At 41.0% G+C, this 26,009-nt stretch overlaps 2 protein-coding genes across 6 annotated transcripts in view; both read right to left on the reverse strand.

The window, feature by feature from the left end:
* Positions 1-8,283: 8,283 nt before the first annotated feature.
* Positions 8,284-20,701, reverse strand: ISCA1 (iron-sulfur cluster assembly 1). The gene is made up of 6 exons (XM_032633894.1): positions 20,584-20,701; positions 20,020-20,186; positions 19,717-19,905; positions 12,851-12,904; positions 10,036-10,141; positions 8,284-8,579 (listed from the first exon to the last, which is right to left on the reverse strand). Exons 1-6 carry the CDS (start codon positions 20,699-20,701, stop codon positions 8,431-8,433), a joined length of 783 nt encoding a protein of 260 aa, XP_032489785.1. The 3' UTR covers positions 8,284-8,430.
* A 3,784-nt stretch (positions 20,702-24,485) lies between these two features.
* Positions 24,486-26,009, reverse strand: part of TUT7 (terminal uridylyl transferase 7) — a 69,841-nt gene continuing 68,317 nt past the window's right edge. For all 5 annotated transcript variants that reach the window (XM_032635835.1, XM_032635832.1, XM_032635839.1 and 2 more), the window contains one exon: positions 24,486-25,500. In XM_032635835.1, the coding sequence (XP_032491726.1) occupies positions 25,433-25,500 (68 nt within the window). In that variant the 3' untranslated portion in view covers positions 24,486-25,432. The remainder of the gene's footprint in view (positions 25,501-26,009) is intronic.

The following is a 26,009-nucleotide window of genomic DNA, read 5'->3' on the forward strand; positions in this document are numbered from 1 at the left end:
AAAATGGACAACCTGGAAGAAATGGACAAATTCTTAGAAAGGTATAACCTTCCAAGACTGAACCAGGAAGAAATAGAATATATGAACAGACCAAACACAAGTTTTGAAATTGAAACTGTGATTAAAAATCTTCCAACAAATAAAAGCCCAGAATCAGATGGCTTCACAGGTGAATTCCGTCAAACATTTAGAGAAGAGCTAACATCTATCCTTCTCAAACTCTTCCAAAAAATTTCAGAGGAGGGAACACTCCCAAACTCATTCTATGTGGCCAAAATCACCCTGATACCAAAACCAGCCAAAGATACTACAAAAAAAGAAAACTACAGACCAGTATCATTGATCAATATAGATGCAAATATCCTCAACAAAATACTAGCAAACAGAATCCAACAACACATTAAAGGATCATACACCATAATCAAGTGGGATTAATCCCTGGGATGCAAGGATTATTCAATATATGCAAATCAATCAATGTGATACGCCATATTAACAAATTAAAGAATAAAAACCATATGACCATCTCAATAGATGCAGAAAAATCTTTTGACAAAATTCAACACCGAGTTATGATAAAAAATCTCTAGAAAGTGGGCACAGAGGGAAGCTACCTCAATATAATAAAGGCCATATACGACAAACCCACAGCAAACATCATTCTCAATGGTGAAAAACTGAAAGTATTTCCTCTAAGATCAGGAACCAGAAAAGGATGTCAACTCTCCACTATTATCCAACATAGTTTTGGAAGTCCTAGCCACGGCAATCAGAGAATTAAAAGAAATAAAAGGAATACAAATTGGAAAAGAAGAAGTAAAACTGTCACTGTTTGCAGATGACATGATACTATACATAGAGAATCCTAAAGATGCCACCAGAAAACTACTAGAACTAATCAGTGAATTTGGTAAAGTTGCCGGATACAAAATTAATGAGCAGAAATCTCTTGCATTCGTATACACTAACAATGAAAGATCTGAAGGAGAAATTAAGGAAACAATCCCATTCACCACCACAACAAAGAGAATAAAATACCTAGGAATAAACCTACCTACACAGGTAAAAGACCTGTACTCAGAAATCTATAAGACACTGATGAAAGAAATCAAAGATGACACAAACAGATGGAGAGATAGAATGTTCTTGCATTGGAAGAATCAATATTGTGAAAATGACTATACTACCCAAAGCAATCTACAGATTCAATGCAATCCCTATCAAATTACCAATGGCATCTTTTACAGAACTAGACCAAAAAAATCTTAAAATTTGTATAGAAACACAAAAGACCATGAATAGCCAAAGCAATCTTGAGGGGGAAAAAAAAGGAGCTGGAGGACAGACTCCCTGACTTCAGACTATACTACAAAGCTACAGTAATCAAGACAATATGGTACTGGCACAAAAACAGAAATATAGATCAATGGAACAGTATAGAAAACCCAGAGATAAACCCATGCACCTATGGTCAACTAATCTCTGACAAAGGAGGCAAGGATATACAATGGAGAGAAAACAGTCTCTTCAATAAGGGGTGCTGGGAAAACTGGACAGCTACATGTAAAAGATGAAATTAGAACACTCCTTGGCACCATAAACAAAAATAAACTCAAAATGGATTAAAGACCTAAAGGTAAGACCGGACACTATAAAACTCTTAAGAGGAAAACATAGGAAGAACTCTCTTTGACATAAATCACAGCAAGATCTTTTCTGATCCACCTCCTAGAGTAATGGAAACAAAAACAAAAATAAACAAATGGGACCTGATTAAACTCAAAAGCTTTTCCACAGCAAAGGAAACTGTAAACAAGACGAAAAGACAACCCTCAGAATGGGAGAAAATATTTGCAAACGAATCAACGGACAAAGGATTAATCTCCAAAACATATAAACAGCTCATGCAGCTCAATATTAAAAAAAAGAAACAACCCAATCAAAAAATGGGCAGAAGACTTAAAGAGACATTTCTCCAAAAAAGACATACAGATGGCCAAGAGGCACATGAAAAGCTGCTAAACATCAATAATTATTAGAGAAATGCAAGTCAAAACTACAATGAGGTATCACCTCACACTGGTTAGAATGGGCATCATCAGAAAATCTCCAAAGAACAAATGCTGGAGAGGGTTGGAGAAAAGGGAACCCTCCTGCACTGTTGGTGGGAAGGTAAATTGATACAGCCACTATGGAGAACAGTATGGAGGTTCCTTAAAAAAACTAAAAATAGAACTACCATATGCCCCAGTAATCCCACTACTGTGCATATACCCTGAGAAAACCATAATTCAAAAAGAGACATGTACCACAATGTTCACTGCAGCACTATTTACAATAGCCAGGACATGGAAGCAACCTAAGCGTCCATCAACAGATGAATGGATAAAGAAGATGTGGCACATATATACAATGGAATATTACTCAGCCATAAAAAGAAACGAAATTGAGTTATCTGTAGTGAGGTGGATGCACATAGAGTCTGTCATAGAGTGAAGTACGTCAAAAAGAGCAAAACAAATACTGTATGCTAACATATATATGGAATCTAAAAAAAGAAAAAGTGGTTCTAAAGAAACTAGGGACAGGACAGGAATAAAGATGCAGATGTAGGGAATGGACTTGAGGACATGGGGAGGGGGAAGGGTAAGCTGGGATGAAGTGAGAGAGTGGCATTGACATACATACACTACCAAATGTAAAACAGAGAGCTAGTGGGAAGCAACTGCAAAGCACAGGGAGCCCAGCTTGGTGCTTTTTGACCACATAGATGGGTGGGATAGGGAGGGTGGGAGGGAGATGCAAGAAGGAGGGGATATGGGGATATGTTTATACATATAACTGATTCACTTTGTTATACAGCAGAGACTAACGCAACAATGTAAAGCAATTATACTCCAATAAAGATGTTAAAAAAACCAAAAAAAGACACATGCACCCCAATGTTCATTGCAGCATTATTTACAGTAGCAGGTCATGGAAGCAACCTTAATGCCCATCGACAGACAAATGGATGGAGAAGATGTGGTACATATATACAATGGAATATTACTCAGCCATAAAAAGGAACGAAATTGGGTCATTTGTAAAGATGTGGATGGACCTAGAGACTGTCATACAGAGAGAAGTAAGTCAGAAAGAGTAAAACAAGTATCATATATTAATGCATATATGTGGGATCTAGAAAAATGGTACAGATGAACTGGTTTGCAAGGCAGAAATAGAGACACAGATGTAGAGAACAAACGTATGGACACCAAGGGCGGAAATGGGGGTGGGGGTGGGATGAACCGGGAGATTGGGATTGACATTATACACTAGTATGTATAAAACAGATAACTAATAAAAACCTGCTGTATAAAAAATAAAATAAAATTCAAAAAAAAAGCACAGTGAGATCTTAGTTTAGAAAAAAATGACATGGTAGTGCTACTTGAGGCAAAAAAAATCACATTGATTTTAAGAATAAAATAAAAACACAAAATAGGGCTTCCCTGGTGGCACAGTGGTTGAGAGTCCGCCTGCCGATGCAGGGGATACGGGTTCGTGCCCCGGTCTGGGAGGATCCCACATTCCACGGAGCGGCTGGGCCCGTGAGCCATGGCCGCTGAGCCTGCGCGGCCGGAGCCTGTGCTCCGCAACGGGAGAGGGCACAACAGTGAGAGGCCCACGTACCACAAAAAAATTTAAAAAAACAAAAAATATTTTTTAAAATCTCATAAATGTGGAATAAACAAAGTTGTCACTGCCAGTATTCAATCTGGAAAAGGAATTGGCCACAGAGATAGAGAAACAATATGGTGAAGTTTATATTGTTGTCCTTAACTGGCAAACTTTTTTTAAATAAATAAATTTATTTATTTATTTATTTACTTTTGGCTGCATTGGGTCTTCGTTGCTTGGCTCGGGCTTTCTTTAGTTGTGGCAAGCAGGGGCTACTCTTCGTTGCTGTGTGTGGGCGTCTCACTGTGGTGGCTTCTCTTGTGGTGGAGCACGGGCTCTAGGCATGCATGGGCTTCAGTAGTTGTGGCACGAAGGCTTTAGTAGTTGTGGCTCACGGGCTCTAGACTGCAGGCTCAGTAGTTGTGGCACAGGCTTAGTTGCTCCGTGGCATGTGGGATCTTCCTGGACCAGGGATCGAACCCGTGTCCCCTGCACTGGCAGGCGGGATTCTCAACCACTGCGCCAACAGGGAAGCCCTTAACTGTCAAACTTAGTAGCCAAGGCTTTTTGTCCTGTACAGGGCAACACATTTCTTTACAATTTCCAAAAGAAACTGAATGAGTTGTTTTGTTCTGGTCTTAATAGACTGTTTTTTTTGTTTGTTTTTGTAGGAGTTTTAGATTTATAGGAAAATTGAGTGTAAACTACAGAGTTCCTATAACCCTCCCCACTCCCAGTTCCCTATCATTAACATCTTGTGTTAATGTGGTACCTTTGTTGTAATTGATGTGACAGTGTTGATACGGTATTATCAGCTAAAGTCCACAGTTTCATTAGAGTTCATCCCTGTTCTATATTCCTTGAGTTTTGACAAACATGTAACGACACGTATCCACAATTATAGTATCATTCAGAGTAGTTTCACCGCCCTAAAAATCCTCTGTGCTCTGTTTATTCATCCTTCCCTCCCCCCAAGCCCCTGGCCACCACGGATCTTTTTACTGTCTCTATAGTTTTGTCTTTTCCAGAACGTCATCAAGTTGGAATCATACAGGATGTAGCCTTTTCAGGTAGGCTTAAAACTTAGTAATATGCATTTATGTGTCTTCCAGGTCTTTTCATGGCATTATTATCTGCAACTACCAGAGTTTGTTTATCCACTCACCTGTTAAGAATGTGGGTTTGGTTTTTAATCATAGGTTCAGTTTTAATCAACTTTAAGTGGTTAATGATAAACCTCCAGGTATGCTTGTACAATGAAGATCCGGGGTGAACGTAAAGGCAAGCAACAACGAAGTGGATTAAAGGTTGGAAACAGCCTATTACCTTTGAAAGTACTATTCTGACTTTAAAAAAGAAAAACTGCCAAAACCAAAAAAAACCCCTTCTTATTCCCGTATTCTTTCATCTTTATTATACAATGAAAATACCTGAATATGATGAATTCATTTTGTTTGAAGATGCACCAAATCCATTTTAATAATTACAATTCACGTAATACACAGTTATTATGAAAAAAACTAGAAAATGCAGGTTGGCAAAAATAAGAAAATTTAAGATACCATAATTCTATTCATTACCTGTTTGTATAACTTTTTTTATGCCTGTGCATATTCTTTCATATTTTTCCATGCACTTGTGTATATGCACACATCATATAAAATTCATTTCAGTGGATGCACTGTTCAGCTGATTCTTATTATTCCCAGTAGTTATGTTCTACAAAGTAACCACCAACAATGAATTCTAGAATACTGAACCATTGCTCCTAGAGGAAATACAGGGTTGGGTTCCTGGGAGCCTTTGATCACCACATTTTCACCAACGGATCAACACATAATTTAGAAGTTACAAATCAATTTTAACAAGCAGGCAGACTCACAAGTAGGGAATCTTCAAATAATAAGGATTGACTGGATGTATGCCAAAATCAAGCACGCTGGTTTTTTTTTGTTTTTTCACGGTACGTGGACCTCTCACTGTTGTGGCCTCTCCCGTTGCAGAGCACAGGCTCCAGACGCGCAGGCTCAGCAGCCATGGCTCACGGGCCCAGCCGCTCCGCGGCATGTGGGATCTTCCCTGACCGGGGCACGAACCCGTGTTCCCTGCATCGGCAGGCGGACTCTCAACCACTGCGCCACCAGCGAAGCCCTCCTAGATACCTTTTTAGAAGGGCACCTGCAGTCTCGGCTCTTATCGTGACGTGCAGTGCAGCCTAACCGCGAGGGGCACAGGGCTGGAGCCAGATGGTGTGGGGTGTCATCCTGACTTGGCCACTTATCACTTTGCCTTAGGTCAACTATTTTGTCCATGCCATATTTGTTTCTCATCTACGAAAACGACAGTCATCAGACCTACTTCACTGGGTTGTAGTGAAGACTGTTAATTAGAACAGTTCCTGGCATGTAGCAAGTATGGAATAAATGCTATTAGCAACACTTACCCTATTCTTTTCATTGGTGTCTGTCTCATCTGTCAACGCTAAGATCTTTCAGAGACGGTCTCTAGTTATCTGTGAAGCCTAAGGGATGGCAGAGAGCAGGTGCTCACAAATATGCCTGAAGGTAACTACCGCAGGCAGATGAACATAAAGCTCAGACGACAGAGTTGGAAAAAGCATTCCCTACCGGGAATAACAACATGTGAGAAAGTAAGGATGAAATTTGCGTGGGACGCTGTAGGAGCAGCTTGGATGAGGTGAATGACCCTTATAGTGAAAAAGGGAGAAAGGCGATACAGAAGGAGAAAGGGAATGAGGACTCTGGAGCCCAGAGCAATCTGAAATGGTCTGTCAGTGGGCTGCAAGGGGACCCCAACAACTAAAAGAGTGGATGCAACAGAATCGGGTGGGGAAAATCCTGGCAGCAGGGAGACTGGTTAGGAAAATAGAACATTACTTATTAGTAGCAACAATGGCTGCTATTCACAAACCCTGCTCTCTTAAAAGAAAAGGCAATTTTATGATCACAAAGAGGCTACATTTTCTTTTTATTGGCAACTCAATCTACATATATACAGTATTGCACAAATTATAAGTGGGTTGACAGTTATATTAATACAAATTCATGAGCATTTACATAAAGCTACTACTCTAGGTTTTGGTGCATTTTGTGCCTGGTATTTTAGTAAATATGACAAACATAAAGGAACTCAGCTACTGCAATTCATAAGAATTGGCTTTCAAAAAAAGCAAATATGTCACCTCACAGAACACTTAATACGTCAAACCCAGGAAAATCAGTAACTAAATGACAAAAGGAACACTGTTAAAGAAAAGTTGGTGATAAAATGTCAGGTTAAAGGGCATCCCTGGTGGCGCAGTGGTTGAGAGTCCGCCTGCCAATGCAGGGGACACTGGTTCGTGTCCCGGTCCGGAAAGATCCCACATGCTGTGGAGCGGCTGAGCCCGTGAGCCATGGCTGCTGACCCTGCGCGTCCGGAGCCTGTGCTCCGCAACAGGAGAGGCCACAGCAGTGAGAGGCCCGTGTACCGCAAAAAAAAAAAAAAAAAAAAAAAAAAATGTCAGGTTAAAATATTAGTCTTAAAAATTTTAGCAATTGGACTTAGGACCCAGAGTGTACACACCGTATTGGGAATTATAAGAAAAGATCCCCATGTTCTGCTTCACAATTACTACTACCTTCCAAAAGAACAGTTCTGGGTGGCTACAATGTCTTCTTCCCTGCTAGTATAAACGACTGTTCCACAGTCCTGGTGAAACAAGATGGTAATTCACATAAATGGGATTTAAAATAAGATTCTTCTCACCCCAAATAAAATAAAACTAAATACACTCTCCAAACTACAGAGAAATCTCATCCAAATGTTCACCAGATAAAGAAGCCAGACCACCCGTTTACCTTCACTGACTGCCTCGGAGTGCAGGGCTGGCGTGTCACCTACAAGATGGGGAGATGTGGGTGGTCCCGGCTGTGCCCCTACCCAGCCTGCAGTGTGAGGGGGGACAAAAGCCCTTCAGCTTCCCAGGGTATAGAACTGAGGGGATGGGCTAGATGGCTTTTAAGAGACCTTCTGATTAAAAGGATCTAAGTCCGCTTGAGATCCCACATCCGAGCAGACGCTTAGGGTGGGCAAAAGAAATGGACTTAAAAACAGGTGGGTGAAGTATTTACCTTTTGATCCCATCACTCAGAACTATTCTGCACTACAGTTAAGGAAATCTCTGTCCAATACTTTAATGGCTGGGGATGCTGCAGGGTAAGCAAATGAGGTATCAGACAATGAAGTTTTAGATAAAAATGTAGAAACGCTGTGCCCAGTTTAGGTAGAAAAACAATGCACCACCACACCACACCAGGAGTCAAGACTTCCTGTCTCTGAATTTTAAAATCCATCTTGTTGGGAGATGTACGTTCAATCCTTTCAAAAGATCCACCAATCTACACCTATTAAGAATATGTTTTCTGAAATTCCCCCAGGAAGGCAACTTCCATGAAACTAGCTCTAACAGAAAGGATGCAGGAAGGAGAATTTACTTGCAGCGTAAAACTTTTTTTCTTTACAGATCAGAAAAACGACACAAAGAGAGCAACAGATTCTCATTTTCTGTCCCCTATAAAGGACACAAGTATCAATTCTTCTGGAATCTAACACACTGGCTTCATTTTCAAATGCATCACTTTATTTTCCTTGTAAGGCAGCCATATGTTACAAACCTTAAGCATGCGACAGTCCTATGACTTCTTCAATAAGCCGTAGAGCTTCCACAGCTCTCCTGGGGCCTACAGCCCGAGCAGTCCTGAGGAGTCAAATATTAAAGCTTTCTCCACAGCCACATGTTCCTTTGATGTTTGGGTTATTGAACACAAACTCACTGGATAATTTGTCTTCAACATAGTCCATTTCTGTTCCTAAAAGTGTTAGCTGTGCTTTCTTCTCGATGAACACTCTGACTCCTGGGGGAGAAGAAAACATGAGTCATATAAAGCCTGCCATCCCATGGAACCTGCTGATTCAAAGCACAACTGAACTTCAAATAGTAACCACTAACAAACGTCAAACAAGAGGCTTTTGAATCTGTCTCATTATTTCCTTTAAGGGATGCAGTGCTCAGTTTTCTGTCCCCTTTCCTACAAAATAATCCATGTCAAAAACAATTGTATTAGGCTAGACAGTTGTGTACAGCAAATTCCATGACAATTCTGTGTAAAACTAGAATTTGCCTTTCTTCGCTATACTTCAATTTGCTACATGAAGAAAATGTGTATATTCTCAGTAAGAGTTCTGTAAAGATGGAGTCAATGAGATTAACGAAAATCCTGAAATGACATTTGTACACACAACACACTGCCAAGCCTAGAGAAACACAAAGGACTATGATATAATGGGCTAGTTTAATAAGACTAAATCATGAATCAGTACAAGCAGTTCTGTTTTTCTGCTTATGGACAAGAAAACTGATAATAACATAATTCCCTAGTTATCTCTACCTAACTAGTTGGTAGAGGTGGGAACCTTCGTAAATACTAATGGATTAAGAAAGCTTTCTTCCTTATAAAAAACTGCATCATTACTTAAATATGAACTATCTTTATTAGATCTCTTCTTTAAGATGAAAACTTTCAGGTTTAAGATACTTTTACATATTGATTTTAAAAATAATATATTAACAAATGTCTTTATTGATCAGTAACTTAAGTGCAATAAAAAGAATACACATCAAGAACCCATGAAAACTGGCTAATGGCGCACACAAAGCCAGTGCTGCAGAACCCATGCACGCTGAAACTCCCCTGAGGTTGTGGCAGTATTTATTTTGTTTTAAATAGATTTTATCAGATTATTGGGTAGGGGCAGGGACTGGGGGGGAGGGGCAAACTATAATTAAAGCACTGCAATTTTTACTGAAATTTGGAAATAGACTCTTCTAAAGCAGGAAATGACATTACTTATTTGACACAGATGCTTCACACCAAAGTGGCTGGTTCATTCTCAAGTTTTATCATCTTAAAATCTTTCTGCACACAATGATAACCTTTCATAACTGAAACAAATAAACAAGTTTATCCAATAATCTATCACTTAGTTACTAAGAGCACAGCCTCTGGAGTGAACTTGATTGGGTTCAAATGTTCATAAGGCCACTTACTGGCTGTGTGACCTTAGGCAAACATATTTAATCTCTCAGTGCCTCAGTTTCTTCATCTGCAAAATGGGGACGATACAGTACCATTCTCATTTAGTTGCTGTGTATAAATTAGTTAATATATGAGAGCCCGTCGAACCATGCCTCCCTTACAGTGAGCACTATATACACCCTTCTTACTATTATCATCATTACTCTCCATGCTACACAAGGCTAAGCATTTTAGGGAGAAGAAAGTGTCCAGAAAAAGTCTGCGTAAAACTCACCATCTTGAACAACTTCCTCATCAGAGTCTCCTTTTGTCTTTGTATATTCCAGAGTGTAGGAAAGGCCATTACAACCCCTGGTTCGGACACCAACTTTCACACCAACCTGAAAAGGCATTGTAAAAATAAACTTAGTTTTAATGTAGTACAGATTAAACAGTTATAGTAATAAAAGCCCTATTTGATAATATTCATTTCTTCAAAAGCTAAAAGATAAATATTAGATTTCTGGCTATAAATAGTCCCTTTAGGAAGTATAAGCAGAATGGGAAACTAGCATTTAAAAAATTTAACTACTGTACAAATATCATTACAACATTGGCAGGGATCCAAAAAGAATAAAAACCAATTATATACGAAGAAAGAAATACAGAGGGAACACTGCACCCTAAAACTACAGTCACCAGTACCCTAAAAATGAGCTTGTGTGTTTTTTCCTATTTTCTTTCAGTCTTTGTCTCATATATAATCTAAACATGGGTTTTTTTTTTTTGGCCGTGCCACGCGGCTTGTGGGATCTTAGTTCCCTAACCAGGGATTGAACCCATGCCCCTGGCCATGAAAGTTCAGAGTCCTAACCACTGGACTGCCAGGGAATTCCCTAAACATAGTTTTTATTAGAGCAGAAATAAAAAATTTATTCTCTGCTTTGTTTTTTTCCCACTTAAGACATCATGTTCCCATGCAATTAGCTTTTGTAATTATCATTTGCAACTAATGCCTACATAATATTCCACTACACCTAAAGCATGCTTATTACTTAACCATTACTATTAACCATTTCTTCTGGGAATAACATTTTTAAGGGAAGAGTTTTAATTCCAAAACTGAATAATCACCTTTTTCTAAAAAAAAAAAAAAAAAAGGAAAAAAATATCTGATGGCAGAGACGACTACCTAAGAAAACTGGACTTTCTCAAAAATGTTTTTGCTCCACCTCACCATGTGAGATGTTCCCAGGATATTTCCCTATGGTTAGGTTCACCAAGGTTCATAGGTGATCACCTGGCAATCACATTGCCTCTACGTGACATGGGGCCTTAATTCTGTAAACTTTCTCAAGTACCAGAAAGCAAAAGACTGCAGTCAACACAGATGTTAAGAAGTTTAAAAAGTGACCAGACAGCACTTTTAAAATACCAATGTCTACCTCAATGTAGTTTTCTAACAATATCTACCCAATTTCTATCTATTCTTGAGTCCTATCTGCTTTTTCGTGTGCGTATACAGCATTATCATAAGTATCATTTTAGCAAGCAGATCCTGATTCCCTGAACAGCAGTAACATGTGCTAGCTCCAGGAAAGCAAACATAAAGTGGGAAGACACCTGATGAAGAGCATGAGTTAGATGTTAAGATGTTTGGTGGTTTTGATGCGTTGAAGCATTCAGAGTATTCTCTTCTGTCTTCAAACAAGGAGACAGAACTATAGCTTTATTCACCTTCAGAGTGACAGCTTAGAGAATGTGTGAGGGAATTTCACATATTCAACATGATAAATAATAAAGTGCCTGGCTGAAATTCTGGAGCACACGTCATAAATACTTGTTTAACTTAGTTTTTATCTTTGCAAATAGGGAAGACTCAAACAAGCAGGAAGTCCAACTATTAGGAATAGAGAGACACTTAAAGAGTATGTGAAAATACAGCTTTAGGTAACTGGAGTTTGGAAAAGGGATTGCTTATGCCACAAATGACCACCTGAAGAAGTGTTTGCTCAACCCTTTTCATGTCAAAACGAACAAACATCCCTCAACTCTACAAAAGTGGAATTGTGTCAACTGGTCAGTTTACACTCTAGTCATTAGTCTACCCAAATTTAGTTGGAATTGAGTTGGAACACTGATATACTTAGATTTAATAATTCTTAGGGGGAAGATGATCGAACTCCTGTTACACTGTTAATACAGGTTGTACAATGGAACTTAGAAACTACTCTGTAGTCTAATTATTGAATATTAATAGTCTTGGAAGTCATTTACAGTATCTCTTAGGCAGTGAAGAATGTGCTAAGATTAAGATGGTACGCACACCCCTTGCCCAACGATTCTACATCTAAGAATACAGCTTATGTAGATGAAATAAGCTATGCCTACAGGTCCAGAACAATGGGCCTGACACACTACAGATGCTAAATATTTGTTGAATAATGTTTGTGGAAGCACTGAATGAGAACAACCCAAAAGACCTTTAATATGAGAGCCTGGCTAGATAAACTTGTTCAACGGAATACACTAGTATATGCAGCCACAAAGAGAATAAGGATCTTTATGTAAGGATATGGAAACATCTTCAAGCTATACTATTAGGGGCAAAGCAAAGTGCAACCACAGTGTGTGTGGTATGTTCTCACCTAAATAGGAAAAGAGACACACACGCAAACGTAACAAGCAAAGTCTAGGCCAGTGGTTCCCCTCAGGGAATTAGTGTTGGTTGTAACAACTCTGGCACAGGCCAGAGATTCTGCTAAACATCCTGCAATCCACTCCCAACAAGGACTATCCAGTCCAAAACATCAACAGTGCTGAGGCTGAGAAACCTTGGTCTACGTAATAAAATGCACAGATGATCTGTGCAAGGACACGAAGAGGCAGCCTCCTGGAACGGAGAATGAATAAAGAATGTGGGGCGAGAGAGTGACTTCCTTTTCATAATACCCTGTTGTGTTACTTGCATTTAAAAATCATGAGCATTTTTTACTTTTTAAATAAAAATCCCTAATTAATGAAAGCACACTGTTTATCACAAGATAAATTCATTGTGAAAATACAACTTCAATTTTTTACTGAATATTTGTCTGATTGGTTTTACTTACGTGTTCAGGCTTATCTTTAAGAAGCTGTTTTATCTTGTTTACTGCTGAAGGTGTCTGAAAAAAGGGAAGGTTATTAAGTTGTTAGTTACAAACTTTGCCTTCTTCAGCCTTATATTTCCTAGTATTTAAGACAACTCAAGTCTATCTTTAGCAAATTCATGTGGTGAATTTATGCTCCATTCTCACCAGAGTACCTTGTGGATTGCATACACAAGCATATGAACTCTACTCAATTAAAAGCATTTAAAAAATATCTACTAGCAACATCCTCTTCATCCCCTGCCCCACCCCCCAGTCAAGGTCAGCTCCCTCTCATAATCTCTGTGGTACTATCTACTCACATCACAAATATAATTTTTCTAGTCAGCATCTGTTTCGAATTCCTACTTTATGCCCAGCAACAAGCACATTGCCTGACACACAGAAGGCACTCGACAGTCAATGAATGATATCAAGTACCACATTGGGAAAGCCAACCTTCAGGCATTTTTCCTATTGATCATTATTAACTCTATTGCTCATCCTGTTTACCCCAAATCTATTTCAGATCCATCAAAACGCACACCTAGAGGAAAAAGTGTTACCAGCATCAAATAACCCAGTGTGCCTCTCGTGCCAGTCCCACCAAATGTTCACAGAGATGATTAACTGATTGATTTCGGCCGCACGGCACGTGGGATCTTAGTTCCCCAACCAGGGATCGAACCTGCGCCCCTTGCATTGGGAGCACGAAGTCTTGACCACTGGGCCTCCAGGGAAGTCCCTATCCACAGAGATTATTACATCAGCATCTGAGCATCTAGATGATGCTCAGAACTAAGCTAGTCAATAATAGAAACAAGAACATGGAAGAGTTTTCAGAAGAAATGTTTAACCAAGCCCAGTTGTCCTCAAAAATAAGAAAACGTCTCAATGTACTTCATGCGTAGATCAGCATTACAAACCCCAATTTCCTGAGGAGGCTGTTAGGGAGAAAGCCTGTCCCAGGGCATTCCTGGCCCACTTCCTAGCTGTGTCCCAGCCCATTACTTGGCTTAAACAGGGATAAAAGTCCCTCCTCCTCAGGATCCTTGTGAGGATTAAACGAACGAATTCATGAAAAGCATTTAGAATAGCGCCAGGAACAGAGAGCTCAACATAAGCCAGCTATTATTATAGCAATGAGAATATATTATCATGAAGAGATCATGTCCTTCCTACGTTTTGTTTCACTAGCTCCTCTAGCTGGCAATGCTGAGCCGGTCCTCCAGTTTTCTATACAGGCATTTTCCTGGTTTGTGAAATCTCAGAGTGGACATTATGACCTACAACTAGGTAGTAATCGTAGCCAGAACTCAAGCCTGTGCTGGGGGTACAGACCTGATGGATGGCCTGAGTGTGCTCTTTTACCCTGTCTGGTTGGGGCTTGGCCAGATGAAGATGCTGAAGCAGAGTCTGGACAAATTTAGAAAAGTCATGAAACCAATGTAAAAGGTTGAGACTATCATTAAAAAAACAAAAACAATTCCCTGATGGCGCAGTGGTTAAGAATCCACCTGCCAACACAGGGGACATGGGTTCGATCCCTGGTCTGGGAAGATCTCACATGCAACGGAGCAACTAAGCCCATGTACCGCAACTACTGAAGCCTGCGTGCCACAACTACTGAAGCCTGGGTGCCACAACTAATGAAGCCCGCACGCCTAGAGCCTGTGCCCCGCAACGAGAAGCCACCACAATGAGAAGCCTGCGCACCGCAACGAAGAGTAGCCCCCGCTCGCTGCAACCAAAGAAAGTCCGTGCGCAGCAACGAAGACCCAACACAGCCAAAAAACAAAAACAAAAATCACAGAACAGTGCACTGCACTTGATAAACTAAACAGTGAAACTTTGATTCAGTTATTAACATACGGTGTGTATGTATTTCTTATTGTGTGTCACTTAAAAAAAAAAAGTTAAATAAATCACTACCAGTGGGTGGTTTATAAAGGCCGTTTCCCACAGTTCTATCAGAACAGGAACCAAGCAGATCAACGACAGGGAATAGGATGGGGGGGTGGGGGGAAGGAGGAAATTCTGCAGAGAATTATTTTTATTTATTTATTTTTTAAGATCACAGTATGTTAACCTCAAACAGTTAGAGAGATATTAATGGAAAAAATTTTTTAAAAATGCTTAGTTACACTTCTAAATGATTGCCAGTAAAAACTAGCTTTCCTAATTTTCATGGTGATATTTCCCATGTGAGTCCTGAAGAAATTAATGTAATTACTGTCAAATTACAATCAAAAGATTTCCAGTAAATTAAAAAAAAAAAGGCACAGCCGTGGGAAAATACTCACTGGAAGTCCAACCTGATGCGGAGCCTTGGTTTATTGCCAGCAGATGGGAGGTGTAAGCTCAGGGCACACATACCATGCTGCCCCATGTGTTTCTTTTCATCCTGACCAGGGACTGAACCTGGGCCATGGCAGTGAAAGCGCCGAATCCTATCCACTGGACCACCAGGGAACTCCCGAGTCTCATGTGACTTTCTAAATTATCTAATTTGGTTTTTACAAAAGCAATATATTTCCTTCTTTTCTCAACTCTTAGTAGAAAACACTTAAACAGCAAACAAAAGCAATTCATGGAGAGTGGTCCACTTACCACAAAGTGGTTAATGTTCAACATTTCATACTGAAAGGGGCTTAAGAGAAAAATTACCTGTGTGCCTGGGAACCAAAACATGTCTTTACAGGAACCAAAACATGTCTTAATTTCCTAGTGTCAGGCAATAATCCAATATACCCCACTGGGAGGAGTGTTACTGATATTGTATAACCCTGCTGAGAGTCCACTTCAGGGTAAAGATATGGTTATTAGAACTTTCCAAGCAATGGATCTGAATTTCAGAACAAGTCAGAATGACTAAACAGGGGAACGTTTGGGACTTAAGATCATTCTGGGAAATAGTATAAAAACTTCAACAAAACAACATGCTGCAAGCCTAGTGGCCCTCCAATTTCAACATACTCCCCCAAACAACTAAGTTACCCATACCCACCCAAGAAAGTTATGTATAATCAATGAGTCTAATTCACCTGAGATTTGGCCAGTGAAATAAAATTCAAGAGGCTCTTGAAACTCAATGAAATATTATTGCTCTCATATGTGTATCACAGAACAAGACATTCTTTCAAGTGAAAGAGTATTTTTGAGTGAGATATTTTGGCCTTAAAAAAAAAAAAGACTTCTAGTCTGTTTTTGTGGTTGAAATTATGGGAGAAGGCACTGCAGATAAACGAATCTTTTGACTACTTCATAGCAACATACTTTTACTTTATCCAATGCCATAGCATTTCTATTCCTTGTAGCAGAAACTTTCCATCCTCAATACTGCATTTCCTTAGTCATTCCCCAGGCAATTTTCATTTTTTGCTGTTTAAGGAAACAAGATTAAAACCCGAAGTTAACTCCACGATTATGTATACTAAACATGAGCCAACAACTACAACCTAGTTTTGTTTCATTGTAAATCTGGCATTTTAAGGTTTAAAAGGTGGTAGATAAAGGGCAGCCAATGAATAAATTTCAGTATATTTTGTTTGAGTCATTCTTTAACAGCTATGGCATTATGATGCTGTTTCCCTTTTGTCTTTGCCTATTCCTGTACATGCAGGTAATCATAGTATATATTCACAATTTTGTAGCCTACTTTTGAAAGTTTAACATGCTACTCATTTGATACATAGTAACTAACATACATATATATTCCCTGTTTCTTGAGTACTTTCTAGGTGCTTAATATGCATCATCTTTTTATTCTTTCAGTTCTGTGATTTAGGTATTAAAGATTAAATAATTTGCCCAGGGCTAGTAAGTCAAAGAATTAAGAGTTATGACTCCAAAACCTTTAAAAAAAATCATTACTTGCAATGACTACATATCTCGCCAACAGGATTTACTCTTACTTATTTAACTGGCCTTTCACTGTTAGACATTCAGGCTACTTCCAATTGTTTCCTGTGTAATGCCCCTTATATTGCCTCCATATACCAATCTTACAGCTTGGTCACTGTTCCAAAGGACTTCTGGGGCTTCTCTCCTTGAGCCCCCATGTATTTAACATCATATTGTTTCCAGACCCTTCTCAACCAGGAGCTGCTAGAAATTAAGCCCTAAGGTACCCACTGTATGTAATGAATTAACTTCTCTCTTGTGCATCAAGAATGATGCTGGCTATGTACCATTAATCTTCACATCTTTGGTTGAGCTTTAGGACAGTTGTGGGTATATCCCTAACCCTAATTAGGGCTGCAATGATTCTGCTTTGTACAACAATGGAAATAAAGGCCTCTGCCTGCAGTGTAGTGTTAAATCTTCAAGTTCTTCAGTCATATTTTACTCTGGCTCCTATACATACAATTCCATTCGCAATTCCTGGGTCTGCAGGGAAGTAGGGAAGGGGGATGTCATCCTCCTTGGATGAAGGGTACTGACTTCGATGTGGTGGGTTGAAACCTTATTCTATCAAGGACCCACCCCTGGTTGCATAAAAGTGCCTGTGACCAGTCTTTGAAGTCTTTCTCTCCAGCAAACTACCAATCCTCTCCTGGATTAACATCAGTTAACACAGGTAATTTGGCTCTGAAAACATGGAATCATGCTTTTATTTCATCAACACCTTTTCCTAACCTCTCACTGACTAGACTGCACAGGTACAGCACTTGTCAAAGGTTGCAACATGTTGAATTCCTGATGTCAAAATTTATATACTTAGCTAACATTCATCATCTCTTCTTACCCGTTTCATTGAACTATCTCATTTCATTTGCTCTCATCTGTCTTCACTCATTAGTTCTTTGATGATTTCACTGCTTTTGCACTTAAATGAACATGGTGTTAAACGTTTGCAAAAACACTTGTAAATTAAGCACAGATACATGCATGCCAGTGTGTTAAGACTAGGAACACATGCCAGGATTAAAATAACTGCAAGCCTGCTACCACAGACCTTTGGTGGAAAGAAACAGGGATGTGCGTTGGCACCAGCTAAGATCACAGGGAAAGGGACTAAAGTCCGCTAGACAGTTAAGGAGGATAAATTCAGACAATGAACTCCTGCATGCTAATTGGAAATGTTGATCAAAGGCAACACAGAGCCCTTGTGAACTGAGAACTGACATGACAAAGCAGTGCTGGTAGCAGAATTGGCCTGGTAAGCCGGGACAGGTAATGAAGCATAAAGGAGCAAGCATGGATTGAGAGCAGGTCTGAGAAAGTGGGCTGGGTTATTGTTCCTAGTAATTTCTAGAGGTGCCAAAGGCCTGGCCCATGACTGTGTCCCAAGAGGGTGGGAAACGTAGTCTCAAATGTCTGATGACTAAGTAGGAATGGAGAGAAAGGGTATGACCCATGCCAAATGGTGGAGAAAGAAAAGGCAAAAAAGTGTCTCCACACTTTCTGACTCTTCCTGGCTCTATCAGTACCAGTGGTAGAATTCTTTTGATTTCTGAATAATTTTTACTGAGATTGAAAGGAGACGCAAAGTATGAGTAGTACTTTCTAGTTCTTATGATTTCAAATCTTGGAGAATTCTAAGATTTGACGGTGTATCTTTCAGACAGGAAAATGGGCTTGATGGTACAGAAAAAAGGAATGTAGAATACAGTATCACATAAAAACAGGATAACCTCCTTATGCACCTAAAACAGTGACCCATTATAAAAATATATTCTTCCACCTCATCATGACTTTCTCCTGTTTTGCTGAAACGAACTTTCCGGCAACAGGGCTTCTTATGGCATTAAATTGAACGGAATCCATGATTCAATTTAATCTGTTTTCCCCAGTCTTCAGGAATTGATTGTTTGCACAAAGGCTTCTTTACCAAGAGTGGGGTGTGTGTGAGAAGAATGCTGAACTGATCATAAGATTTCCTATGAAATTAATCTTTCAAAACTGCAAATAGTGACTGCTTAATGGACAGGGGGGTTTTCTTTTGGGGCCAGGTGTTTTGGAGCTACATAGAAGTGACAGTTGCACAATACTGTGAATGTACTAAATGCCACCGAATCGAACGCTTACAAGTGGTTACTTTTATGTGAATTTAAAACACAAAACAAAACTGTGCAGTACGTCGGGGATCCAGCATGCACAGTAAGTTCTGTAAGTACCTGCAGCAAGTTTCCTTTGAGTGTGTTTGACCTTTCACCCAGAGAACGCTGTAAACTCACTCAGGGTGGAAATTTATCCTTCTTTGTCCTTTGTTAGAGCCACCACAGCCTAGGGCCCCTGGAGGCACAGAGTGCGTTTCAAAGCCTCTTCAACCCCAGACACCAGGAAGTAACCCTTTGTGCACTGCAGCCTTGATCTCTGCAAGGGGGTGGGCTTTGTTGTCTCCGCGCTCTCACCGGCGCTCCCGCATCACACTGTGGTCCTGCGGCCAGGCTCGGCTAGGCTCGGCTCTCCCCAAGCGCCACAAGGGTAGGAACCCTGGTTCATTCACCCAGCTGCGCCCGGCACCTGGCACTTCGACCTCTAAGTAACCCGCGACCTCAAGCACTGCTGCCGCAGCAAGACCCTCCGAAACCCCAAGCTCCGGAAAAGCCGCGCCTGACCCCCCAAGGGGCCGCGCTCGCGCCGCCCCTCCCCCCTCCGCACGCGGCGGCGCGCGGCCTGCTGGGAAACGTAGTTCCCGGGCGCCCGGCTCCCGAGGAGCAGCCCCGCCCGCGCTTGTTTATCTCCACAGCAGAGGCGAGTCGGGCGTGGGGACGATGCGGCGGCTGCGGAGCGGGTCAGGGGTCCCGCCGCCCGGCCGTGCTGTGCCCTGCCACCGTGCCCCCCTTCGCGGGGGCGAAGGTGAACCAATATAACGGGCCCGGTCGCGCGCCCCAGCCACTCACCAGGGTGAGGGCGGCCCGGGTGGGCTGCAGCTTTCTCTTGCTCACAGCCCGGACAGTGGCCCGGACTAACGAAGCCGACATCCTCGCCCTCCCGGCGCCCCGATACCTCGGGCCGGAACTCGGCCACCTCAGCCTCTCTCCATGGACACGGCGGGCGCATTGACGCCACAAGCTCCGGCGCACGGCGCCCTAGGCCCTGCCCCTCGTGGGCCCGCCCACGCCGTCGCCATTGGGCGGGCCGTATGAGTGACAGGCGGAGAGCGTGGCTTGGCGCCCGGGCCGTGGTCATGTGACGCGGGACACAGGGGTCGAGGGCAAGGTCGTAGCTTTGCGGCAGATCCACGCGCGCTGACTCAAGCCGGACTGGGGCACATGGAATGAACTCGGACTTGTGGACTCCGGAGGCGCGCCGTTCCACGCCCTGCCTTCTGGGCAAGGTGCTGCCCCGCCGCTTAAGAGCTCAGAGGAGTCTACCGGCCGGGGAGGTGCGGTTCACAAGTGCGGAATGGATTCGAGGCCCGGACAGCTACATACGTTTCCGTCTTCCTTTTTGGTCCAGCTTCGCAGTTCTTAAGAGCGTAGAATTACCGCAGATTCTCAATAAACATCCTCCTTCTCTCCCCCGCCTTTCCCCAAGCTGCTTGGGATGTTGAAATATGGTACTAACACAATGTTTGCTTTAGGTTGGAATCCAGCTTTACTGTAAGATGTGACTGGGCAGCTCGGGGAATACTTTTATAGCAAGTACCAGTCGATAGCTTGATGGAATACCTGTTGCTTGTCAGATCTTGTGGCTGCTCAGGGACTTCTGTCCTTTAATTCAGCAAACATTCCTGAGCCCCAGGCATTGTGCAGCCAGCACTATACCCAAGGCATACACAGGAAGCCTGGTAAACGGAAGGTCCAAGGAAGAATTGGAGATCCTGGTAGGAGAGAAGTGCAGTAGGGGCAGCAGATGGGAGGAGAACATCAAGAAAGGCGGCATTTCGGGCTTCCCTGGTGGCGCAGTGGTTGAGAGTCCGCCTGCCGATGCAGGGAACACGGGTTCGTGCCCCGGTCTGGGAAGATCCCACATGCTGTGGAGCGGCTGGGCCCGTGAGCCATGGCCGCTGAGCCTGCGCGTCCGGAGCCTGTGCTCCGCAACGGGAGAGGCCACAACAGTGAGAGGCCCGCGTACCAAAAAAAAAAAAAAAAAAAAAAAAGAAAGGCGGCATTTCTAAGTGCTAAAGGGAAAAAGGAAGGAGGAGGTTGTGTGGAGTCTTGCTGGGGAGGATGGATTCTTGCTCAGTGTTTTGACGTGGAAAGAACTAATCAGTGAAGTGTTTTTTATTTTTATTTTAAAATGCTGGGCTGGGCTGGGCGAGGGCTTCCCCTTGCTCCCCGCCACGCGCACCACCACGGGCGGAGTGTGAAGTGTTTATTAGAACCCAGTTTATCTATCATCCTCTAGAGCCTACAGGATTGGATAGTTCAGAATTAGTTAAGTAATTTTCTCTCTGCTACTGAGACGCGATCGCATTGACAGTAAGAGAATAGTTGTTTTCCAAGCCCCGCTGTGCACAGAAGAAACTGTGGGATTAGGCGAGGTAGTATGGAATCGTCTCTTGGTTTCATCTTTAACTAGGTGGGTGATTTGACAAGGTGGTGATCTGTGACTAGGTGGGTGATCACGTTCCTTTTCATGCCTTGTCTCCTAAAGATATGAAGATTAAATGGAAAGCTCTTGGAAGACTGCACAGCACACAGCAGCACTCCATAAACGGTGCTAATTGGTAATAGATATTCAAAGATGCCATGAATTTTGAAAATACTTCATATGATACAATGTCATTATACATTTGTCCAAAGCCACAGAATGTGCTACACCACGAATGAATCTTAATGTAAACAATGGACTCCAGGTGACAATGATGTGCCCATGTAGGTTCATGGATTGTAACAAATGTCCCACTCCGGTACAGGATGTGGACAGTGGTGGAGGTTGGTGTGCTGCAGGGGCCATAAGGGAACTCTCTACTTTCTGCTCAATTTTGCTGTGAACCTAAACCTGCTCTAAAAAATAAAGTTTATTAACAAAAATGTAAAAAAAAGATGCCATGTATTTTTATCAGTTATTGAAAAAATGTTACACAGTTGCGTAGCACTGTTCAGGTTTCAGAAGAACCCTTGAGCACATTATCTCATTGGAGCCTCACTACTTTGAGCCACACAGAGGAGCGTTGGCATGGCTATTTTATAAATGATGCTTAAACTCAAGCCCTTTAGTATAGTGCCTTAGACACTATTTAAAAAATCCAGTCCTAAATTTTCTGATTGAGGATCCTGTGTATGACTAATAGCTTTCTTTCCTCTATTTAATACACACTACTCAGTTTTTAACGTTGGCTGTTTTGCATGTATGTGCTCAGCCATTGTCAGTGGATCAGGCATACCTAATGTTACTTGAAAATGGTGCAGATCCCTGAAAGAAACTGGCATGTTAGAAGAAAGTGTCTTCATGACTATATAAAAAATGTGTGCTCCTTTATCTCAGAGCAGCAGCTGTTGTGTGGTGTTGAAGTTAGGCGGGTGTGGAGACTGTTGAAGTGGTCCCAAGCTGTAACCACTTCTAGATTTCCACTAATAGGTTAAAAACTTACAATAGGAAAATGTTCAACACTGCACTTCAGGATTTCATTTCAGGGTTCTAGACATTTAAAAAAGTGTTTTCTTAGTAAGACCGCACTTGATCCTCACTACTGTGGAAGGGCAGGTATGGTTTCCATTTTACAGGCAAGGAAAATGAACTGCTAAAAGGTCAGAGGGATTTGCCACACTCTCACCTGGAATAATGGCAGAGCCAGAACCTAATTAAGCCTAGAATTCCACTCAGTGCAAAGTGTGCTAAATTCTTGACTGCTGCTGTCCAAACAAGCCTGCTTTCAAAGAAAAAGAAGTACCGAGCACATCTTTGCAATTTTAGGGAGGTTTGTTAAATTCTGTTTCCTTTCAACATTTTTTTTTGCCATAATACTGAACCCTACTGACTTATCTACCCAGGATTTTTTCCACTAGGGTAATATATATATATATATATATATATATATACACATATATTTGAATAAACTGAAGTTATCTGAGAACATTTAGTAACATCTCTAAGTGTGCACATTCCTGCTACTGTACACACTGAGCAAGAGATTAAAAAGTGTAGATTGGGGGTATAAAAAATGGATTTCATATTTTTGTTCTTGAGAGAAAGAGGAAGGGAGAACCCTGGTGGTGGGGCATTTTTGCAGCTTGTGAGAGACAGACCAGCTGCATCTGCAAGATAGCCACACCCTGGAAACTGGACTCAGCATGGAGCAGATGTTCCTATCCCCCAGCTGGGGTGCTGAGAAGGGGCTGTGACCAGCATCCAAGTACAGGGAGTGAAGAGAACCAAGGGCAATACATTATCCAGGTCTGCTGGCAAATACTAGTCACTGTCCCACTGATTCAGTGTGACGAACTGAAAATCAAAAAGCTATCAAATACATTAGGCAGAATCTACTTTAGAAATCAGAATAAAATGTAGGAAACTTTCAACATTCTTCAAAGGATATATGAAAATATGGTTTCTATGAAAAGGAAGATAATAAGAACAAACTAAAAGAATGAGAGGAAAAGGAAGGTGGTGGGTTAGGTAAGTTCAAGAAAGTTACAAGTGCAATAACAAACCTCATGTTAGAAAGAGCAAACAGCAGAATGACACTAAAAATCAAGCCAGTCACGTGGAGGTTAAACTTGACAAGCTTTCCTAACCGGAAAGGAAAGAGATGATAGGGAGAGGCATTTGAGAATAGACAAAAGTATTTTTGAGAACTAAAATTATGAATATAGATATTCTCTCAAATTAAAAAAAAAAACAAACCTTAGGTGGGGAGAGACATTGGATTCACTTTTGTTTCAGACAAATGTCACTGATACAAAAGTTACAGGGAGAAATAAACACAGAAGCATCCAAGCAGAAAAATAAAACCTATAAGGGAACAAAAATCAGGTTGGCCCCAATCTCGTTACAATGCCAGAAGAAAACAGAATGCCATCAACAGTCTTTCCAAAGAAAGTGACAAGAATTACGTGTCCAGTCGACTTTCATGTGCGAAGGCAAGAGAAGAAAAGAGGAGCAGCAGAGGAAAGTCAGGTAGAGCAGTTTTAGCCCAGGGTGCTTAATTCACTTGTTAATTCATGAGTTTCAGTTCATTCAAAACTGAGTAAGGAATAATGCCTAATTCTTTCTACCACAACTTCTCTACTCTAAAGTTAATTTTTTTTTTCCTTTTTTTGGCTGCCCCGCGTGGCTTGCAGTATCTCAGTTCCCTGGCTAGGGACTGAACCTGGGCTACAGCAGTGAAAGCCCCGAATCCTAACCACTAAGCCAAAGGGAACTCCCCTCTAAAGTTAATTTTGATATGGTTCTTTTTTAGCTGGAAAATGTCTCCAAGTAATTTGTTTAAAAGAAGGGCACACAAGGTATGCTACTTTCTGAGCCCTCTTCTATCTGGGAACGTTTGCCCAGCAAGCACCTGCTGCAGCCCTTCCTATGCATTCACCCCCCATAAATCTGTGCCTCTTACGGGCACACTCTCACGACTTGGCAGGCGTCGGGTGTCAATAAACACCAGATCGAATGAGCACATGTAAAGGGAACATGGGATAAAGAGGAGCAGATCTGTACCGCCCTTAATCCTTGACCTAGTTTCCTCAGGAAATGTAGGACTCTCAGTGGAAAGTAATATGGATAAAGCTACAGGTTAAAAATGTGATTTTATTTGAAAATGATAAATAAACCGAGGCATAGTTTAGACCATGTACTACTTCTGAAGGGCTTGTGAATTAGAGAAACAGTTCCAGGAGGGCTCCAGTCAGACCAATCAAACTCATGACTGGCAGAGATAGCCTCTTTAATAATCAGGGATTTTAAAAGTCCTCCACCCTAATTTCTGAATATCATAAAAAGTAAAAATTACTTTTGTCATTTTTCCTTTGAAAATGTTTTTAGCAGCAAACAGGACTCTTGTTTTCCTTACTTCATTTTTATGACCATAGTAGTTATATGTCAACTTACTTAAAATTAGAGAGGGAAGAAAACTAAAAGCCCCTCAGTGGCACTGCTCATCCACGGAAGGCTCACATAAATAGGTACTCATGTTCACGTTATCACTTCTTCTACAAATATCAATAAAGTAAGGTTTGTAAATCGTAAATACAGTAGTGGCAGTTCACACATATTTGACACGCTTTCACACAAGGATTCAGTCAACAACAATAAATATAATTTCCCCTCTTCAAAACAAACAAACAAAAAGGATTTATAAGGGAAAATAAGGATTAATTTACTTGGAGTTCATCAGCACACTAATTTTAGTGTGCTTTGAAAGAATTAAAAAGCATGAAATTGTATTCCTGAATACTGGCCCATAATTACATTTTTTTTTAAACCTGTCTTCAATACATACATCATGGCTTTCTATTAAAATCCTTAAATCTACAGGGATTTGTAGTAGGTAAGACTATATAAAAATTTTTTTTCCTCATTAACAATTTCATTAAGTTAAAAAAAAAAAATCGGACATCTCCCTTAAATGTTAAGTTGAAGCCTGATCTATGCTGCTGTGTCCTGTGAAATGAACCTAATTTTCAAAGTGAATAGGAACGCCTGAGTGGCCATTTAGAGTGCGGCATTTTCCTTCCCTCATGATTCCTGCTGGGTCCTCTTCGCTGAGGCTTTTCCCTGAGTCATATATTTACTGGAAAGGCTACCTAGAGGAGGGGAAAAAACAAAACCCAACATAAATGAAACAAGCCTCACTTTATCGTAAACGCCATACAATTACTTCTTATTGTTAATTATTCACAGAAACTTTTCATACTGGTCCCTTGTTTTGAATCAAGTAATTTGGCTAGATATATTGTAAAAAGGTATATATAGAACATTATCTATTAAACATAAGCCTCGTCACATTCTTTCTAAATGCAGACGAGTTGCTAGAGTGACATCATTTTAATACATTTGCATGCTCACTATTTACATATTGGTACAGAAGGCCAGGTGAACTTTTAAAGGCTCTGCTCTGCATCTGCAACCAAACAGAATAGATTGCAAAGAATACTTTGGTCAGAAATATATATCTTGCATCATTACTCTGAAGACACGAAGCTGTGAATGGTGATATTGTAGCCGTAAGTCATTGATTTAAAAGAAAAAAAGGAAATTTATTATATTTACAGGTGAAGGACAGAAATAAAGACTGCTAATTAAATGCATACCA

Source organism: Phocoena sinus, chromosome 6 (assembly GCF_008692025.1).
Source record: "Phocoena sinus isolate mPhoSin1 chromosome 6, mPhoSin1.pri, whole genome shotgun sequence".
Lineage (NCBI taxonomy): Eukaryota > Metazoa > Chordata > Mammalia > Artiodactyla > Phocoenidae > Phocoena > Phocoena sinus.